The sequence below is a fragment of the Chiloscyllium plagiosum genome, unplaced genomic scaffold (assembly GCF_037043375.1).
Source record: "Chiloscyllium plagiosum isolate Xiang-an unplaced genomic scaffold, Cpla_swu_hap1 HiC_scaffold_6, whole genome shotgun sequence".
Lineage (NCBI taxonomy): Eukaryota > Metazoa > Chordata > Chondrichthyes > Orectolobiformes > Hemiscylliidae > Chiloscyllium > Chiloscyllium plagiosum.
In genome coordinates this window covers 111,849,837-111,869,214 of record NW_028270144.1, presented here as the reverse complement: position 1 = coordinate 111,869,214, position 19,378 = coordinate 111,849,837, and the positions used below count along the sequence as shown (strand labels likewise).

General features: G+C 40.6%; 1 protein-coding gene across 1 annotated transcript in view; it reads right to left on the bottom strand.

Annotated features, from left to right (window-relative positions):
- Positions 1-7,036: 7,036 nt before the first annotated feature.
- gabra5 (gamma-aminobutyric acid type A receptor subunit alpha5) overlaps positions 7,037-19,378 on the bottom strand; it is a 112,825-nt gene continuing 100,483 nt past the window's right edge. The window contains 1 exon segment of the mRNA XM_043692281.2: positions 7,037-7,592. Coding sequence (XP_043548216.2) covers positions 7,299-7,592 — 294 coding nt within the window. The 3' untranslated portion in view covers positions 7,037-7,298.

The following is a 19,378-nucleotide window of genomic DNA, read 5'->3' as shown; positions in this document are numbered from 1 at the left end:
AGGTGATTGGAAAAAGGTTTAGGGGAGATGTCAGAGATAGGTTCTTTACAAAGAGTATAGTGGGTGTGTGGAATGTATTGCCAACAGTGGTAGTAGAGTCAGATACTTTAGGGACGTTTAAGTGACACTTGGATAGACACGTGGAAGATAGTAAAATGTAGGATTTGTGGGTTAGTTTGATTAAAGGGTTAGTTCTGATTTTAAACAAGAGGCAGTATTTAATGAGTAATGTAATAATGCCAATCAGACATCAGTGATTTCTCATTAAAGAGACAGTCACCTTGAGGAGCTTGCCATGGTCAGATGTTTCCCCTGTTTGGAGAACCTGGGCCCAAGGGATCAGAAACAGAGAATAGAGGTTCTCTGAGACATGGAGGAATTTTTTCACAAACAGTTGTGAATGTCTGGAGTCCTCGACCCCAGAGGGTCGTGGGTGCTCTGTCAATGAATATATTAATCTTAATAGATATTTGAATCTTAAAGGAATGAAGGGATACGGTGGCATTAGAGCAAGATGGAGCCGAGATAGAAAATCAGCCATGATCAAAGATACAGGCTGTAAGGGCTAAATGGCCTACTTCTGCTTATATTTCTCTTCCTTATCTGAAGACATAATGCCATGTTCTCTGCATAAGTTGGTGACATTCAGAACTCTGTCTCTGGGTGTTCGCCAATAGGCCACACTTTACTCCAAGCTGTGGTCAGATTGAAGGCAATATCTTTGGCACCTACCACAAAATCCATCACTGTGCTGTGAAACTTCATGTCTTTTTTCCTTATCACAGCCTTGTATTGAAATAAGATTTTTCACACCTCCAGTACTCTATTTTATTCCAAGTTGAAATTCTCATCCCACAGTCTCTTCATGACAAAGATCACTTGCATGCTTAGAGTCATACAGCATGGAAACAGACCCTTCAGTCCAACCATGTTCCCAAACCAAACTAGTCCCACTTACCTGAATTTGGCCCATATCCCTCTAAACCTTTCCTAGTCATGTACTTATCCACACTTTTTCTGGCAGTTCATTCCATGCACAAACCACTCTGTAAAAACGTTGCCCCTCATGTCCTTTTTAAATCCTTCTCCTCTCACCTTAAAAAATGCCCCAAGGTTTGAATTCCCCCACCCTATCAAAACTACCTTTGCTATTCACCTTATCTATACACTTCATGTATTTATGAACCTTTATAAAGGTCCACCTCTCAACACTCCCAGTCTATCTTTATAATTAAAATCTTCTATTCCCAGCAACATCCTGCTAAATAGTTTCTGAATCCTCAATTAACAGTATCCTTCCGCTAGCAGGGCAACCAGAGCTATACACAGTACTCCAGTAGAGGCCTCACCAATCTCCAGTACAATCTCAGCATGCCATCCCAACTCCCATACTCAAAAGTCTGAGCAATGAATGCATATGATGTGAATTTCAAAGAATTATGTAACTGAGCCTCTAGATCTTTCTGTTCCACAACATTACTCAAGACGCTACCATCATACGTACAAGTCCTGCCCCTTGTACCTTTTACCTAAATGCAATACCAAATTAAATTCTATACGCCACTCCTCACCCCATTGACCCAATTGATTAAAGTCTCTTTGTAAGCTTCGATAACCTTCTTCACTGTCCACTGTACCATCAATCCACAAACTTACTAACCATGTCTTCTAAATTCTCATGCAAATCTTTTATATAAAATGACCAAGTGGACCCAGTACTGATCCATGTGAACACTGCTGGTCACAGGCCTCTAGTCCAAAAAACAACCCTCCGCCACTACTCCGTCTCTTATAGTTTAAGCCAATTTTGTATCCAATTGGCAAGCTCTCCCTGGATCCCATTTAATCTTATAGCAACTCAAACCTTAGCATCTGCCTCAGCCCATCTGCAGTCTCATTCATGCATTTGTCACCAGCAGCTTGATACTTCTAATGCTGTCCTTCCAGCTCTTGAAGAGCTCATTACTTTGTTCTGTGTCCTGCACCGAACGTGGTTTTTTCACATGAATGCTTCCTTGCTGACCAGCAAGTTTAAATCCTTTAGCATCATCCTGCTCTCCGTCTGTGACATGATCCAGTCATATGATCCTTTGGATCTCTGTGTTCTTCCTGCAAAAATCCTCTTACTTCCCTAACACTGGCATTCGATTTCAGCCATTTAGATCCCAATTTCAGGAATTCCCATCTAAAAATTTATTTACTTACTAGTATTCCTCTCCTTTTTTCAGAACTCCTTCCTAGGTTTCAGTTTGGCCAAGCTTTTAAACAGCCCTTTTACTTTCTTCTCCAGCTTAGTGTGATCCTTTTTCCCAATTAAACTTTAATCAAACACCTTGTAATATTTTTTCCATATTAAAGTGCAACACAAATATTTGGCATTGCCTTTATTTTTGGACCAATTTTGAGGAGAGATTTCAGTAAGTTTACTCAATGTATGTTGAAGTTAGGCTACTTGTTATAGTTTTATCAATTCACCAACCACCAGTGTTGCTGCTTTATAAAGCTTATATGCATGATTTTGACCCCCTAAATCAACCTCTCTCCCCCTGATTAAACTGTGGTAGGATTCAATGAATAATATGCAGAAATTGGCGCAGAGATATCCCTAATTAGCACAGCTCTTTACCATGTTTACCAGCCAAACCACCGGAGGAGTTTTGCAGACATTAAGGACAATTGCATGATCAGAAGATCCAGGAAAATTGTGGACCTGCAGTGTTTGGTTTTCATCAAATGCTCTGTGTAAGCATTGCTTCTGTTGTGAACCAGCTTTACAGTGTAAATGACATCACTTGTAATATAAACATGTCAAACATGACCAACTGGGGAAGGGGGTTGTAAATCAATCACTAAGCATGGAGAAAAATCATTGAGTTTTGCTCCAAAAAGTGGTTAATCAGCAGTGCTGCAGGCTAATATTTGCAAGGAGTGAGAGCAAGGGAAAGAGCTTTGACATTGTCTCCTGTTCTGTGTAAGTATGGCTCTCAGTGGGGACTGTCATACAATCTTCCTTGCCATTTAATGCAAATTTCAGAACCTAATCATAGAGCAGATGCTTCCCTCTTAAAAGCAAAATCACAGACTACTAATGTCTACACATGGGCATTACTCATCATTTATTTGGCTCTTGGTGAAAAGAATTCGAGTTGGAGTTGTCAATGACCTTAGTGTCATTTTGCTCTAACAGTTCTGTGTTCCTCAATAGTTTGAAAAAAATGAACAGGGAGAAAATAGTCAGCACAGGCAAACTTCTTCAAATTTTTAAAAATCCAGGAGTATGATCAAATTGGTTACACGTTTTTGTTGTGAAACAAACACACAACAGCTACACAGAGTTAAGATCTTCAAAGACAGGTAACTGGTGGGATGGGCAAAAAAACCTGCTCTCAGGTGCTGTGTCCATCAATAACATTTTGAGAGGGCTTAGTGCTTCCAGCTTGACAGTCATTGGTACTTGTAGTTCGGGTTTCTAGGGTTGAATGGATATAAAAAAATCTTAAAAAACACAACTGACAAACAGTTTTACTTGTGAACCAGGAGAGGTTAAAGTGATTTGAATCCTGATGAATTACCTGCCTTCCTCCGATTATTAATCCACAATTCCTCCTCCTTTCCCCAGTTGTCGTTGTGATCTTCCAATCCTCTCTAATCCCCAACTCCTTCACAATTCCCAGTTCACTCTGAGCTCAAACTCCATTTCTGACCCTTGCCTCCTTTCCTGAGCCCCAGTTCCCCTAATTGTCAATTCATGGTCTGACCTCCAATTCTATCTTTAGACCTTGATACTCGCTCGTTTTCTCATTCCCTCTCTGATCTCCAGATCTCCATCCTCCCCATCCCCACTGATATCAGGCTGCAGCAGGTGACCTGTATCCTTGATAACCAACAACCACTGATGTCTGATCCAGAGTCCTTATCCGATCCTCACCATTGACATAACCCTTAAGTCCATCATTCCAACCAACAATCAGCCTTCAACAGGTGGGAAAATAATGCACTAAATTTGAAAGCGATCCTGGGTGAAATTTCGCAGGACCTACTGGAATCCCTGATTTCTAGATTTTCTAGCTGTTAAATCTGCATTACTACATCTCTATGTCTCCACTGACCCCTTTCCCATTTAACAGGTATGTTTGAGTTGTAAGTTTGCCCGCTGAGCTGGTAGATTTGCTATTTATGTATCTATGGCTGTTGTAATGGGTGATATCATTTCTGGTTCTGTTTCTGAGAGGTTGGTAAATGGGGTCCAAATCGATGTGCTACCGGAACTCCATTAACATATCAATTTGGACCCGGTTTACCAAACTCTCAGAAACAAAACCAGAAGTGATATCACCCACTACAACATACCAAGACACAAATAGTAAATGGGACAGAACACCAGCGGCTCACTGATGACACTACCTAGCATAATGACAAAACATCTGAGAACAAATCTACCAGCTCAGTGAGCCAACTTGCAACCTGATCCACAACCTGAGCTACAAATCTTCACTAAAGTCACTAACAGAGATGTTTTTGGGCAAGATGGTTTGTAAGTGAGCATTTTTGCAAACAGTTTTGTTTTAGGGAATCCAAATTAAATTCTAAACAATATTGATTTTATTTTCAAACAAGACTATTTTAAATGGGTAATTTAATTTGACCTTAACATCTCAGCTGAACTTTCAAGTCAGATTTAATGCAGACATTGTATGTATTCACAGAGCAATGCACCAACTTGCTGAAACATCTGAAACAACAGTGGAAATCCGTAACATCAAGCATGTAGAACACGGGGACAAGGTGCATGGCAACATCAATACCTCTCCATTCTCCTTCAATTCATACACCACCTTTACTTAGATATACATCAATTTCACAAGGGTAATTAGGGATGCACAATAAGATTACCAAGTAATCTGTAAGTTCCTACATTATGGATGAGGAGAATTTGTGGCTCAGTGGGTTTTGTGCATACACAGAGAGTTAAGATCTTTGAAGGTAGGTAGCTGGTGGAATGGGCAACACACCTACTATCAGGTGGGGAGTCATCACTAACAGATTTGAAGGAGGCTTAATGTCTCTAGTTTATGATTTCCTTATTAAATTTAAAACACTAAGTCTCTTTAAATCATATCAGGATAAACCCACCATCTGAGAACAGATTTGTTGCCCATATTACCAACTATCTGCCTTCAAAAAAAAACCTACTCCAGATTATAAACTAGGAGACAACTGTTTCCAAACAGAGTCCATGTCAACATTTTATTTCAGTACACCAAAATTTACACGTGGCTGATTATAAGCTCCACCTATTTATAGAGTTAATTCACACTGAATTGTGGGAGATTCTAGGACCAGAGGGTATAATCTCAGGTGTTAGGGGGCACATGTTGTGGACAAGGCCAGACCACTCAAAACATTCTTAAGCAGGCATCCCAGACCATAACTTTGCAATTTGTTTTGGTAAGGTATATAATGAAAATTACCTGAAGTTAGCTATGTTGACTACCAGGTTTTAAAACAGACAAATTTATTCACAAAATTACACAATGAAATGCCAAGAATAGAATAAAGAACCCCTACAGAACTCAGTCTGTCCAAACTAGACTTAATTATGCTGTTCCGAATATACCCAACAGTCCCAATAAGCAAACCTCTTTAACACACACAGTAAAAATGGAACAAATGCTTACAGGTTGAAGTTAGAAGGGCAAAAGGAGAGAGAGAGAGAGAATTTCACAACCTGTTTCCACACAGCTCGCTGTTTAACTTCCTAATTGGTTCTGGATTGAACCGCTCAGCTAGAGAGCTGACCACTCCCCTTTCACTATACAGGTCACTTCTAAAACATGACCACTTTGGCCTGAAGTATCATCTGTTTACATATAAACAAAAGGTCTCATTATCCCTTTTCATCTCTGTGGCAAACTAGTCATCTCAGAGCCGGGAGAGTTTTATGACCCCTATGAAAAAAAAATCAAGGGCATAGTATCCTTGAGAACAGGAACAACTTTTAGGGAAAAAAAAAGGGACCAGTTTTGTGACACACATATTTAACACAGATGAACAGGAATTTCTTCTATGGAATTCTTTAATACAAAGGGCTTGATTAGGTTTGTACCAAAAGCTAATGACCCCAATTCTAGCTGGAGTGGATATCACGGAGTTGTAGGATGCACCTGCCTCTGGGAAAAGAGGTGGAGAAGTGTGTCATGAATATTATGCCATATTGCATATGCCTACCTCCTCCCTGCTCTCTTCAATGAGCTGACTGATGCAAAAGTACAGTTTAAATACTCTGTAGTGTCCTGCCTAACAAGCATTAGTTTTATACGTAGACCAGGGAAATGAATTTGTTTATGCGAAGAACATCAGCACTACCCATAGCTCAAGAGTAGAACCCAATCAACATTATTCAAGCATGTTATTGATCGCTGTGGGACATCTCAGCATAAAAAAAAGTTCTCTCTTTCCTGTATGGCAACTGTGGCCAAAATCAAATGCACTTTGACTAATGCAAAATGCCATGGATGATGGAAAGCTGAAATAAAAACAGGAAATGCTCAGCAGGTCTGACAGCATCTGCGGAGAGAGAAACAGAGACAATGTTGAAAGTTTGTTTAGCCCCTCCCCCACAGCTGCTGCCAAATGCGATGAGCACTTGCAGCAATTTCTGCTTTCATTTAAAACAATGTACTTTATTGGCTGCAAAGCACTTGGGGAATGTTGGCATCATGAAAGGCATACTAAAAACACCAACCATTCTTTTCTCTTTATTGCAACAAAGTTCAATCAGTCTGCACTTTCTTTCAGCATGGTAGTTAGGAGCAGGAAGTTGTCTTTTTCCTGTCCACCCCCTCCTTTATAACTCAGAAATCATTGAACCAATTGCAGCACTGAAACTGCTGTCTAGCTGAAATGAACTAACTTGTAACAGGAACCCACCTTTTAGAAGCAGTGGTGAAATTAAGCAGTTTCATAGCTGATGAATCCTGCCAGTATCTTTAGAGACCATTATAAAGTGCAAAATAAGCCACAGAATAACATTGTCAGCTATTTACAGTACTTTATTTTCAACCTACATACAGAAAACAGATTTTAACATCATTCTTTAATTGCAGCATTCTCAAATTGTTGTGCCCTTTGTTTGCAGTTAAATATAGAAATTGTCAAAGCAAGTCTGACATCATCTGTTTATGACATGCAAAGAATATGAAAAAAATGTCTGAAAATCTTAAAATCTTCCCTGCTTACATCAATGCCTAAGAATATGGTGAACGTACAGTGTACTGTACAGCTAATCTCCTGAATGTTTAATTTGGAACAGTGTCTACTTTTATAACTGGATCTCTGTTCAAATATGTTGCCCAGTAAACTAAATTAAATATTCCAAAAAGAACAGGAAACACAACCCGGGCCATTTTGTCAATCTTACTGACGCTGTTGTAAGACTTCTTACTTTCCATGGCCCTTTCCTCAGCCCTCATTTGCACAGCTGTACTCTTTGAAATACTTGGGATGACAGGGTCCTTCGTCATGTTGGGGGTGTAGGTCATTCCTCCAATTGCATAAGCATTGTTCATGTTCTTTGCCAAGGTTTCTTTTTTCTAGAAAACAGCATAAGCTCTTATTAATTATGAGCATTGCTATCTTATGGGTATAAGTGTCTGGTATCTAAAGCAGGGAGCTGTCTTAAATACCTCAGGTGTTATGATTTAAGTGCCATGCCTCAGGCATCACACTTGATTTGTAATATAGGCATAACATGTGCACTAATTAACCTAAATTGAGTAAAGCAGCAGTAAATCAACTGAAACAGCAGGTCATATCCCAATATGTGAAATACCAATTGCAAAATTTGAAGAATGGAGTGTCACATCACACAACAACCAGCCTAAGCTATAAAAACAACTGCCAGAGGGTGGATGAAGCTTCACAAATATCCCCATCCTAAACAATGACACCCTCTGACATAACAGTGCAGTGCAAAAGACAGGGCTGAAGCATTAGCATCAGTTTTTATCCACTGGGCACGCCAGGATGATCAGTCTTGGTTTCCTCCTGAGCTGCCCATTATTACAGATCCAGTCTTCAGCCAATGCGATTCACTCCAAGAGATGGCTAAAGGCACTGGACATTGCAAAGACTATGGGTCCCGACAATATTCTCACTGCAATACTGAAAGCTGGTGTTCTCGAACTTGCTGCACTCTTAATCAAGCTGTTCCAGCAAAGCTGTAACACTGAAATATATCGGCAAATGTGAAAAATTGCCCAGGAATGTCCTGTTCAAAAAAGGCAGGATTAGATGCAAGCAGGCTGAGTACAACTAGATAAGTCCACTCTCGATTATCGATAAAGAGATTGAGGGACGGCAATGTTGCTATCAAGTGGCAGTGGATCAGCAACAACCTACTCACTAATAGCAAATGAAACACTTAAGAGGCTTCATCTTCCATTTAGAGCAATGACTAAGGTTCTGCCCTTTTGACCACTGGTGCCAGTATGAGGTAGAAACCTTATTATAAGCTAAAGTGATGTTAACATAAGCTGCACATGAGTGCAGCTAGCTCATTCTACTGGCGACGGTAATCAGTCAGCTTTGACCTAGTGGAAACCAGTTAAAATTCAATCTTATGTGGAAATTAACATACTGATTGTACTGGAGCTCCATTTTGAAGTATAGAAGACAAGTCAAACCAGTATGTCTCAATTGCCAATTTTACTTTGCTTCCTGAAGCTTGGAGAAAGTGGCCTTTGAAGGGGGGGGGGTGGAGATTTGGGGACCTCAAACAAACCAACAGCAGACCAGAGGTTTTGGGATGTTTAGCCCCCAACCCCAAAAATAAAAAAAGGTAAAGAAAAAGCTGGAGCTTTATTTCGGAATGACCTCCTGCAATCACTATTTGTACCTGAAGATTGTAATCAGGGTCCAACAACTATTTGGCTGGTTGAGATTTATGAAGAATGAGTTTGGTTTGGTTCAGACTTGTCAATTTATAGATCCATCTCAAAATGTCATCACTAAGATTTTGTGGGACATCAATGGTGTCAAATTACATCTCCTGATAGTTCCCTGCTGACCCTCTTAATTTCAGAAAGAGTTAAAGAATTGTGAAATTTCCGACAAAGTGGAGTTTTGCAGCAGCAATTGTGTGCAAGTAAAATATTTCTGACTGTACTTTCCATTGTGAGCCTGAGTTCTCTATGAACATAAGGAATTGAGTCTATGGGGACATTAAAATTACCAGCATCAGCCACGTGAACAGAGTCAGCAAGGGATTTGCATCACTTTGAGCGTCTACAGCTTTCAAAGACTCTAAAATTGCACAAATTCTCAATTCTCCACTGAGATCAGCAGAATTCCGCACAAAACCGTGCAGAGGTTGGGGGAGGGTTTTGTTTGCAACAGCTTTGTCTATATTTCTGGCTACACTGATTTGATGTAATTTTGTTGTAGAATAACTGAAGTACGTAGAAAATTAAATGATTATATATTCAATCTCTTTTGTACAAGAATCATGAAGGAGTTAGATATAGTTCTTAGGGCCAAAGGGATCAGAGGATATGGGGGAAAAAACAGGAACAGGAGAGTGAGTTGGATGATCAGACATGATTATATAGGTGGCTCCGTGGTAAACACTGCTGCCTCACAGCAGTTTGATTCCATCCTCGGGCGACCCTGTGTGGAGTTTGCACATTGTCCTCATGACTGTGTGGGTTTCCTTCAGGTGCTCCAGTTTCCTCCCACAGTCCAAAGATGTGCAGGCTGAGTGGATTGGCCATGCCAAATTGCCCGTAGTATCCAGGGATGTGCAGGCTAAGAGTCAACTACAATCGCTGTGGGTCTGGAATCATATGTAGGTCAGACCAGGTAAAGACAGAAATTTCCTCCCCTAAAGGAGATTATGAACCAGATGGGATTTCCCAATGGAATCATGGTCATCATTATACTCTAAACTCCAGATATTTGTTGAATTCAAATTTCCCTATCTGCCATGGGAAACTTGGGTCCCCAGAAGATTACCTGGGTCTCTGGGTTAACAGTCCAGTGACAATAGCACAAGGTCATCATCTTTTCCTTAAATATATTACACGGTGAGCCCCACTGACAATATTTAGTTGTCAAGGTAATTCCACACACACCCACAATTATTCACCAAATATTGCCCAATCATCAAATTTCGGATATTTGCACTGAATTTTGTAAGCACGGATTGTTTGAGAACAGTAAGGTCCTTGCTTGATGCAAACAGCGACAGAGATATGCTGTTGGGGACTGGGAGGTTCATCTACTTGACATCACACTAGCACTAAAATTCAAATACCACATTACTCATGTGTGAGAGGCAGAAAGCATTTTTGACTTGGAGAATCCAGAGAGTGGCAAACAGCACTTGTGTTGCTATTGCCTTTCGCACCATGAAACAGCTAGCTTTACCTGCTGCTCAAACATTTTAGATAGCTTACCCTAAAGGTAATGAGAAGGGGTTTTGTGCAATATACAGTAAGAAATGACTAGATCAGAGTAGCCATTATCTTATGGGTTAGTTTGATGCGCCCTATTCCAACATTAACCTTGCATTGTGAACCAATGACTTGGACCCTATTTATGGGGTTGCTCATCTGTTCAATTTTGTATCACTAGGAATCTTAATGGGTATATTGCCCTGTGAAGATAGGTTTGTGATAGACACTGGTGTATCACACCAAAGTCATGAATGGGCCTAAGGGCAACAACTTTAGTCCTGAAACGTACCCAGTCTATGATTACCCTGTATAGTTGAAGTATCTCAGAAGTTATGCAGTAATGCTGAGTGATTCTGAGTGTGCTAAGAATTATGCTGACAACCAGTTTAAAATTGTTGGTCAGCATTATCAGTTGACAGTAGTTTGTAGACAGAAAGAACATGTACAAACATTGTGTCTAGTTCAACTTTACAAAAGTGCGTGGAAATTCTTTCACACAATGAGTGGTGGTGCTTGGAATGGATTGCCAGTGGAGATGGTAGAAGCAGGCGTTAGCAACGTTTAAGGCATATCTTGATGGACATGTGAATGGGAAGTGAACAGAGGGACAGAAACTTTGCATGGGCAATAAGTAGCAGGTCTAAATAAGGATTAGAATTGGTGCACGCTTGGTGGGCTTCCTTTGTTGTATTATTGTAAAACAGGTGATGGCCATGCTTTGATTCATTTCTCATGGCAAAACCTTGATCAGAATCAATCTGCCGAGTTTAAATTTTAACAAGAATTGGCATTTAACCATTATCTAACTGGTGATTTCTCCAAAGCAATGTTTCTACCAGTCATCTGCCAAACAAATAACCTCAATATGCTGTATGAAAAGGTATTTTCTTTCTCAGTATTTCTTGTCGACTGCCCTGATAAATGCCAGATAAAAAGCTTTGTCTTGTTTCATGATTTGGAGATGCCAGAGTTGGACTGGGTGGACAAAATTAAAAATCACACAACGCCAGGTAATAGTCCAACAGGTTTATTTGGAAGCACTAGCTTTCGGAGCGCTGCACCTTCATCAGGTGGCTTCATCACTACCTTGTGAAGTAAAGGCACTCCGAAAGCTAGTACTTCCAAATAAACCTGTTGGACTATAACCTGGCGTTGTGTGATTTTTAACTGTCTTATTTCAGTAATATTTACATTCTGTACTACCAAATAACTACTTGTACACACTGTTCTACGACAGTAATAGTAACAGGAGCAGACCATTCGGCCCCTCGAGCCTGCATTGACATTCAATAGGATCATTGCTGATCCAACATTTCTGACGTCCACCTTTCTGCCCCTTCCCCATAAGCCTGGATTGCCCTACTGATGAAGAATCTCGGAGATTCTTTATTCGATGATGTGATTCATGAAGGAACAACAAGAAATAAACGTCTCTCTCCCTGTGAGCAGTATATTAAAACGTCTATGATGAATCAACATGTTAGTAACAAGAATTGGCACTGTGACAAATTATTCACAGTTAATCATATCTGTGTTCCTCATGTTAGATTAATTGAAGTAGAATTTCTTGAAGGCTTGCCATCTTTGGTTACCTTACGGCCCAAAGAATCATATTTTGAATGTATTCAAAGGTAGAACTCTCAATCTTTACATTATATCAATGTGGCATAATGGAAGGAAATATAATGGCCTCAAAACATTTAAGCTGACATTAGGTTGTCAAAATTAATGGTCTTAAAATTTGAAATTAATTTCAAATGCATTGCTTCATAATAATTGCCGCATTGATTCGGCTCAGATTGATGACCAAATCACAAGGTAAAAATGATTTTTGGAAATGTTAGTGGAAGAATGTTAACACACATGCTACCTCGTATATTTTTGCAGAAGTATTAACGGAATTGGTCGCTGCAAACAAATTAATGACCCTGTTAAAAGAGCAAAGCGATTTATTTGATGTGTGCAAAGTGTTGTATAATAACGTTGGAGACATCAATTCACAGTTTCTAACCTTTAACGGGCCAATCATACTACTGCTTCTTTTAATGGGCAGCACCACAGAAATCCTCTATGACTCCAAAAGTGCAGTAAATGGGATTAGTGTCGTTTGGTGTTTGTTGGTCAGCAGAGAGATGGTGAACTGAAGAGCCTGTTTCTATGCTGTATGATTCTATGTCGCTACACATGAAATACAAATTGAAAGCTGGCCAAATCCAACTGGAATGAAAGGCAGCTCAAACCAAATTTCTGACTGTGAAAGGAAATTTAAAATAAATTTCAAATGTTGGGAACACAAAGGAAAGTTCAGTTTTTAGTTCAAAAGTTATTGGAGTTATGCATTAGAAAAGAATGAACAGTCATTGAAACATACACTATGGATAAACAGCCAGTCAGATTCTTTCACAAGAGGGAAGAAACTTCCTTTTTAGAAATTGTTGATGGAATGTGGGCATCACTGTTTAGGATGGCATTATTATCCATTCCTAATTGCACTGGAAAAGGTAGTGGCTAAGCTTTGATTAGATTAGATTCTCTACAGTGTGGAAACAGGCCCTTCAGCCCAACAGGTCCACACCGAAACTCCGAAGAGTAACCCACGCAAATCCCTTTTCCCTCTGACTAATGCACCAAATTGACAATTTAAGCATGGCCAATTCATCTAACCTGCACATCTTTGGACTGTGGGAAGAAACCAGACCACCTGGAGGAAACCCACGCAGACACGGGGAGAATGTGCAAACTGCATACAGTCAACCGAGATTGGAATCAAACCTGGGACCCTGATGCTGTGAGGCAACAGTGCTAACCACTGAGCCACCGTGCCGCCCTGAAAGCTTCTTGAACAGTGCAGTTCTTAGACTGCAGGGCAAACACAGCATTAATAAGAAAGAATTTCCAAGCTTCTGAACCAGTGACCAGAAAGGAACAGCAATATAATTCCAAGTCAGGATGGTATGTGACTTGAAGAGAACTTGCAAGTGATGATGTTTCCATGCATCTACTGCCCTTGTCCATGTCGATTGTAGAATTTTGGGGTTTGGAAGGTGCTATCAAAAAGGAGACTTGATGAGTTGCTGTAGTGCATATTGTAGATAATACACACTGCTGCTTCTATGCCTGAGTGGTGACAGGTGTGAATGTTCAAGATGAGTGTGGCTCCACTAAAGTGGACTGTTTGGTCCTGAATTGTGCTGAGCTTCTTCAGTGTTATTGAAGCTGCACACCTCCCAGCAAATGGAGAGCATTCCATCATATTCTTGGCTTGTTCCTTGTAGATGGTGGACAGGCACTGGGGATATAGGATGTAAGTTGCCACAGAATTTCTAGCCTCTGACCTGCTCTTGCAATACAAGTATTATAAGCTGGCCCATTCCAATTTCTAGAGAATGGTAACACCCATATATTTGTTGATAATGGGTGTTTAGATGGTGGTAATGCTGAAAGTCAAGAGATGGTGAAATTCTTTGTTGGAGATGATCATGGACTGGCTTTTATGAGGCACAAATGTGGATCAGAAGACAGAATTAACTCCTTATAAAATTGGTTTATTGCTAGAGCCTGATTACTTTTCCTTGTCTTTAAAAATATTATTTTGTTTTGAACTTTTGTCTGCTTCGTTATCAAGATGATTAAATGGATGCCTCCCTAATTTATACGGAGCAGGTTTTATGCATAAAAGAGGTACTTTAGCTGAACATGCAATAAATCTAAAGTATTTAAATGCAATCACAAGAGGGATGTGATATGTTTAATTAAATTTAGCAGCTACATTATCTTCAAATTAACTTTGTTTCGATCAGTAACTCAAATTTATAATTACATTTTCCACAAGTGTTGGAAATGGCACTGAAACAATTTTTTTTTGCCCAATATCATATTTTAAAATTTCAGATCTCTGTGCGGAGGTATTTCACATTAACATACTTGGCCATCTCCTTCCTCATCATCTGTAAATGTGCAATACATACAGTTGATTCCAATATAACACGATAGTGCAATCTTGTGGATAAGAAAATTACGCAATAACAGCGCTATTTAAATTAATGGGGTCGGAATCGCGTTATAACCAATACAGGTAAGGGAAGTTTACATTCTGCAAATAATGGTCTAAATTCTTCAATCATGTTAAAGCCTATGTGCATTTCCTCAATCCAAATTGGAGCAGAACCCACTGTCAAGTCATAGAATCATAGAGATGTGCAGCACGAAAACAGACCCTTCAGTCCAACTCATCCACACCAACCAGACATCCTAACTAATCTAGTCCCATTTGCCAGCACTTGGTCCATATCCCTCTAAACCCTTCCTATTCATACACACATCCACATGCCTTTTAAATTGCTGCAATAGTATCAGCCTCCACCACTTCCTCTGGCAGCTCATTCCATACACGCACCACCCTCTGCCTGAAAACGTTGTCCCTTAGATCTCTTTCATACCTTTCCCCTCTCACCCTTAACCTATGCCCTTTAGTTCTGGACTCCCCCACCCGAGGGAAAATGCCTTGTCTATTTATCCTATCCATCCCCCTCATGATTTTATAAACCTCTATAAGGTTGCCCCTCAGACTCCGATAACCCCAGCCAATTCCGCCTCTCCCTACAGCTCAAATCCTCCAACCCTGGCAACATCCTTGTAAATGTTTTCTGAACCCTTTCCAGTTTCACAACATCCTTCCGATAGGAAGGAAACTAGAATTGCACGCAATATTCCAAAAGTGGCCCAACCAATGTCCTGAACAGACACATGACCTCCCAACTCCTGTACTCAATACTCTTGACCAATAAAGGAAAGCATACCAATTGCCTTCTTCATTATCCTATATATCTGCAACTCCACTTTCAAGGAACTATGAACCTGCAAACCAAGGTCTTTTTGTTCAGCAACACTCCCCAGTACATAACCATTATGTGTATGAGCCTTGTTCTGATTTGCTTTCCCAAAATGCAGCACCTCACATTTATCAAAATTAAACTCCATCTGCCACTCCTCAGCCCATTGGCCGGTCTGATCAAGATCCCATTGTACTGAGGTAACCTACTTCACTGTCCACTACACCTCCAATGTTGGGGTCATCTGCAAACTTATATAAATGATGAAAAGTAGTGGACCCAGCAACAATCCTTGTGGCATACCATTGGTCACAGGCCTCCAGTCTGAAAACCTCCACCATCACCCTCTGTTTTCTACCTTCAAGCCAGTTCTGTATACAAATGGCTAGTTCTCCTGTATTCCATGCGATCTAACCTTGCTAACTAGTCTACCTTGTTGCACACCTTACTGAAGTCCATATAGATTACATCCACGACTCCGCCCTCATCAATCCTCTTTGTTACAACTTCAAAACACTCAATCAAATTCATGAGACATGATTTCCCATGCATAAAGCCATGCTGACTATCCCTAATCAGTCCTTGTCTTTCCAAATACATGTACGTCCTGTCCCTCAGGATTCTCTCCAACAACTTGCATTCCCTGGCTTGTCCTTACCACCTTTCTTAAACAGTGGCACCACATTAGCCAACCTCCAGTCTTCCAGCACCTCACCTGTGACTATTAATGATACAAAGATCTCAGCAAGGGGCCCAGCAATCACTTCCCTAGCTTCCCAGCGTTCTAGGGTACACCTGATCAGGTCCTGGGGATTTATCCACTTTTATGCATTTCAGGATATCCAGCACCTCCTCCTCTGTAATATGGATATTTTTCAAGATGTCACCACCTATTTCCCCATATTCTATAACTTCTATGTCCTTCTCCACAGTAAACACTGATGCAAAGTACTCGTTTAGTATCTCCTCCATCTCCTGCAACTCCACACGTCAGCTGCCTTGCTGATCTTTGAGAAGCCCTATTCTATCCCTAGTTACCCTTTTGTCCTTAAAATGTATTTGTAAAAACCCTTTGGATTCTCTTTAACCATATTTGCCAAAGTTCTCATGTCCTCTTTCTCCCCCTCCTGATTTCCTTCTTAAGTATACTTCTATTGCCTTTCTGTTCATCTAAGGATCTATCCTGTCTTTACCCGACATTCGCTTCCTTTTTCTTAGCCAAAACTTCAATTTCTTTAGTCATCCAGCATTCCCGATACCTACCAGCCTTTCCTTTCATCCTAACAGCAATATACTTTCCCTGGATTCTTGTTATCTCATTTTTGAAGGCTTCCCATTCTCCAGTCGTACCTTTACCTGTCAACATCAGCTCCCAATCAACTTCTAAACGTTCTTGCCTAATACTGTCAAAATTGGCAATCCTCTAATTTGGAAATTCAACTTTTAGATCTGGTCTATCCTTTTCCATCACTATTTTAAAACTAATAGAATTATGGTCACTGGCCTCAAAGTGCTCCCCCACTAACATCTCAGTCACGTGCCCTGCCTTATTTCCCCAAGAGTAGGTCAAGTTTTGCTCCTTCTCTAGTAGGTAAATCCACATAGTGAATCAGAAAATTTTCTTGTAGACACTTAATGAATTCCTCTCCTTCTAAACCTTTAACATTATGGCAGTCCCAGTCCACGTTCGGAAAGTTAAAATCCCCTACAATGACCAGCCTATTATTCTTACAGATAACTGAAATTTCTTTACAAATTTGTTTCTCAATTTCCTGTTGACTGTTAGGAGGTCTATGATAAAATCCAATAAGGTGATCACCCCTTTCTTATTTATCAGTTCCAACCAAATTACTTCCCTGGATGTATTCCCAGGAATATCCTCCCTAAATACAGCAGTGATGCTATCCCTATCCAAAAAAAAAAGCACTCCCCCTCCTCTCTTGCCTCCTTTTCTAACTTTCCTGTGCGTTTGTATCCTGGAACATTAAGCTGCCAGTTCCGTCCATCCCAGAGCCACATCTCTGTAATTGCCATGATATCCCAATCCCACGTTTCTGACCATGCCCTGAATTCATCTGCCTTGCCTGTTTGGCCTCTTGCATTGAAATAATGCAGTTTAATTTATCAGTCCCAAGTTGTTCTCTGCTTTGTTCCTGCCAGCCCTGACTGTTTGATTTGCTCCTTTTCCCAACTGTACCAGTCTCAGATTGATCTCTTTCCTCACTATCTCCTTGTCCCCGCCAACCTCTACCTTACTAGTTTAAATCCTCCCGAGCAGCTCTAGCATATATTAGTCCCCTTCCAATTTAGATGCAATCAGTCCTTTTCATTCAGGTCACTTCTCCCCCAGAAGAGATTCCAATGATCCAAAATTGTGAACCCTTCTCCCCTGCATCAGCTCTTCAGCCGCACTTTCATCTGCTCTATCCCCCTATTCCTACCCTCACTAGCTCTTAACACTGGGAGTAATCCAGATATTACTACCCTCGAGCAATTCCTCTTTAAATTCCTGTCTGACTTTCTATATTCTCCCTTCAGAACCTCATCCTTTTCCCTTCCGAGATCGTTAGTTCCAATGTGGACAATGACCTCCTGCAGGCCCCTTTCTCCTTTGAGAACATTCTGCACCCTCTCAGAGATATCTTTAAACCTCGCACAGGGGAGGCAACACAGCATTCTGATTTTTCACTACTGGCCACAGAAACATCTGGAAATGTGTTGCTGGAAAAGCGCAGCAGGTCAGGCAGCATCCAGGGAACAGGAGAATCGACGTTTCGGGCATAAGCCCTTCTTCAGGAAGAGATTCCTGAAGAAGGGCTTATGCCCGAAACGTCGATTCTCCTGTTCCCTGGATGCTGCCTGACCTGCTGCGCTTTTCCAGCAACACATTTCCAGCTCTGATCTCCAGCATCTGCAGACCTCACTTTCTCCTCACAGAAACATCTGTCTGTGACTCTGCCTACAGAGTCCCTTAATACAATTGATTGCTTGGAATCAGACTTACCCCTCATTACATTAGAGCCAGCCTCGATACCAGAAACTTGGCTATTCATGCTGCATTCCCCTGAGTCCATCACCCCCGACATTTTCCAAAACAGTATACTTGTTTGAGATGGAGATAGCCACAAGAGACTCCTGCACTACCCGCCTCCCTCTCCTGGAGTTAACCTGACTGAATCTGCAGCTTTTCTCCCCTTCTATAACTGCCATCCATTACACCCCCATCTCTCCTAAATTCTTCATTGCATGATTTGGTTGGAGTGACAGTTAGTACAGTCACCAGCATGTTTTCCTTCCATTTCAAGTCCATGTCAGGAGTGCAGGAACATGCGTATCGATAACAACTTAATCTGTACATCCCTCCTCAGTAAACAATTCCAGATTCCCTATGCCCTCAGAAGAAATTCCTTCTCATCCCTGTCTTAAATGGGAAACCCCTTATTCTGAGATTGAACCCTCAATTCATAGACACTTATAGGATTCGCAACCAAACACCCAGACATAATCATCAGTAACATGGAAACTCCCCCTAAATTCCCATATCCAACAGGAAGAGCATATCAATCTACTACAGGTCACCATTGCTCCTTCACAATGTAAAGACTTGGAAAATAGCACCGGCTTATTGCTCTAAAAAGACTTCATACACCAGCTAACTTCATACTGATAGCATATATCTTAAAAATTTAATCAAGAGGTCTCACTAAGACATATAATCAAGAAAGAACCCACTCTACTTACAACTGTCAACTCACAGCAAGGTTATATGTAAAAAATAACTATGCACTTATCTGTTCCTGTGCTGTGAGGTCTCCCATGTAGGTTCCTCCAAGGTCAGTTGTGAATTTTGCTGTTTGTTAATTTTTCCTAGACACACTCCTATGTCCAGGGATACATGAACTCAAACAGCATATGCAATAACTGTGCAGATTCACTGCTGTGTCAATAAGCAGTGTAGGTTTTTCTCTGTTTCTCTTACTGACCATGTGATCACTGCCTTTTGTATGTCTTCCTCTTATTAAAAGTGCCATTGGTTTGTTCTTTTTTTCCCCAAAGTTCAAAAACAATGTATCAGCATATAAAACAGTAATT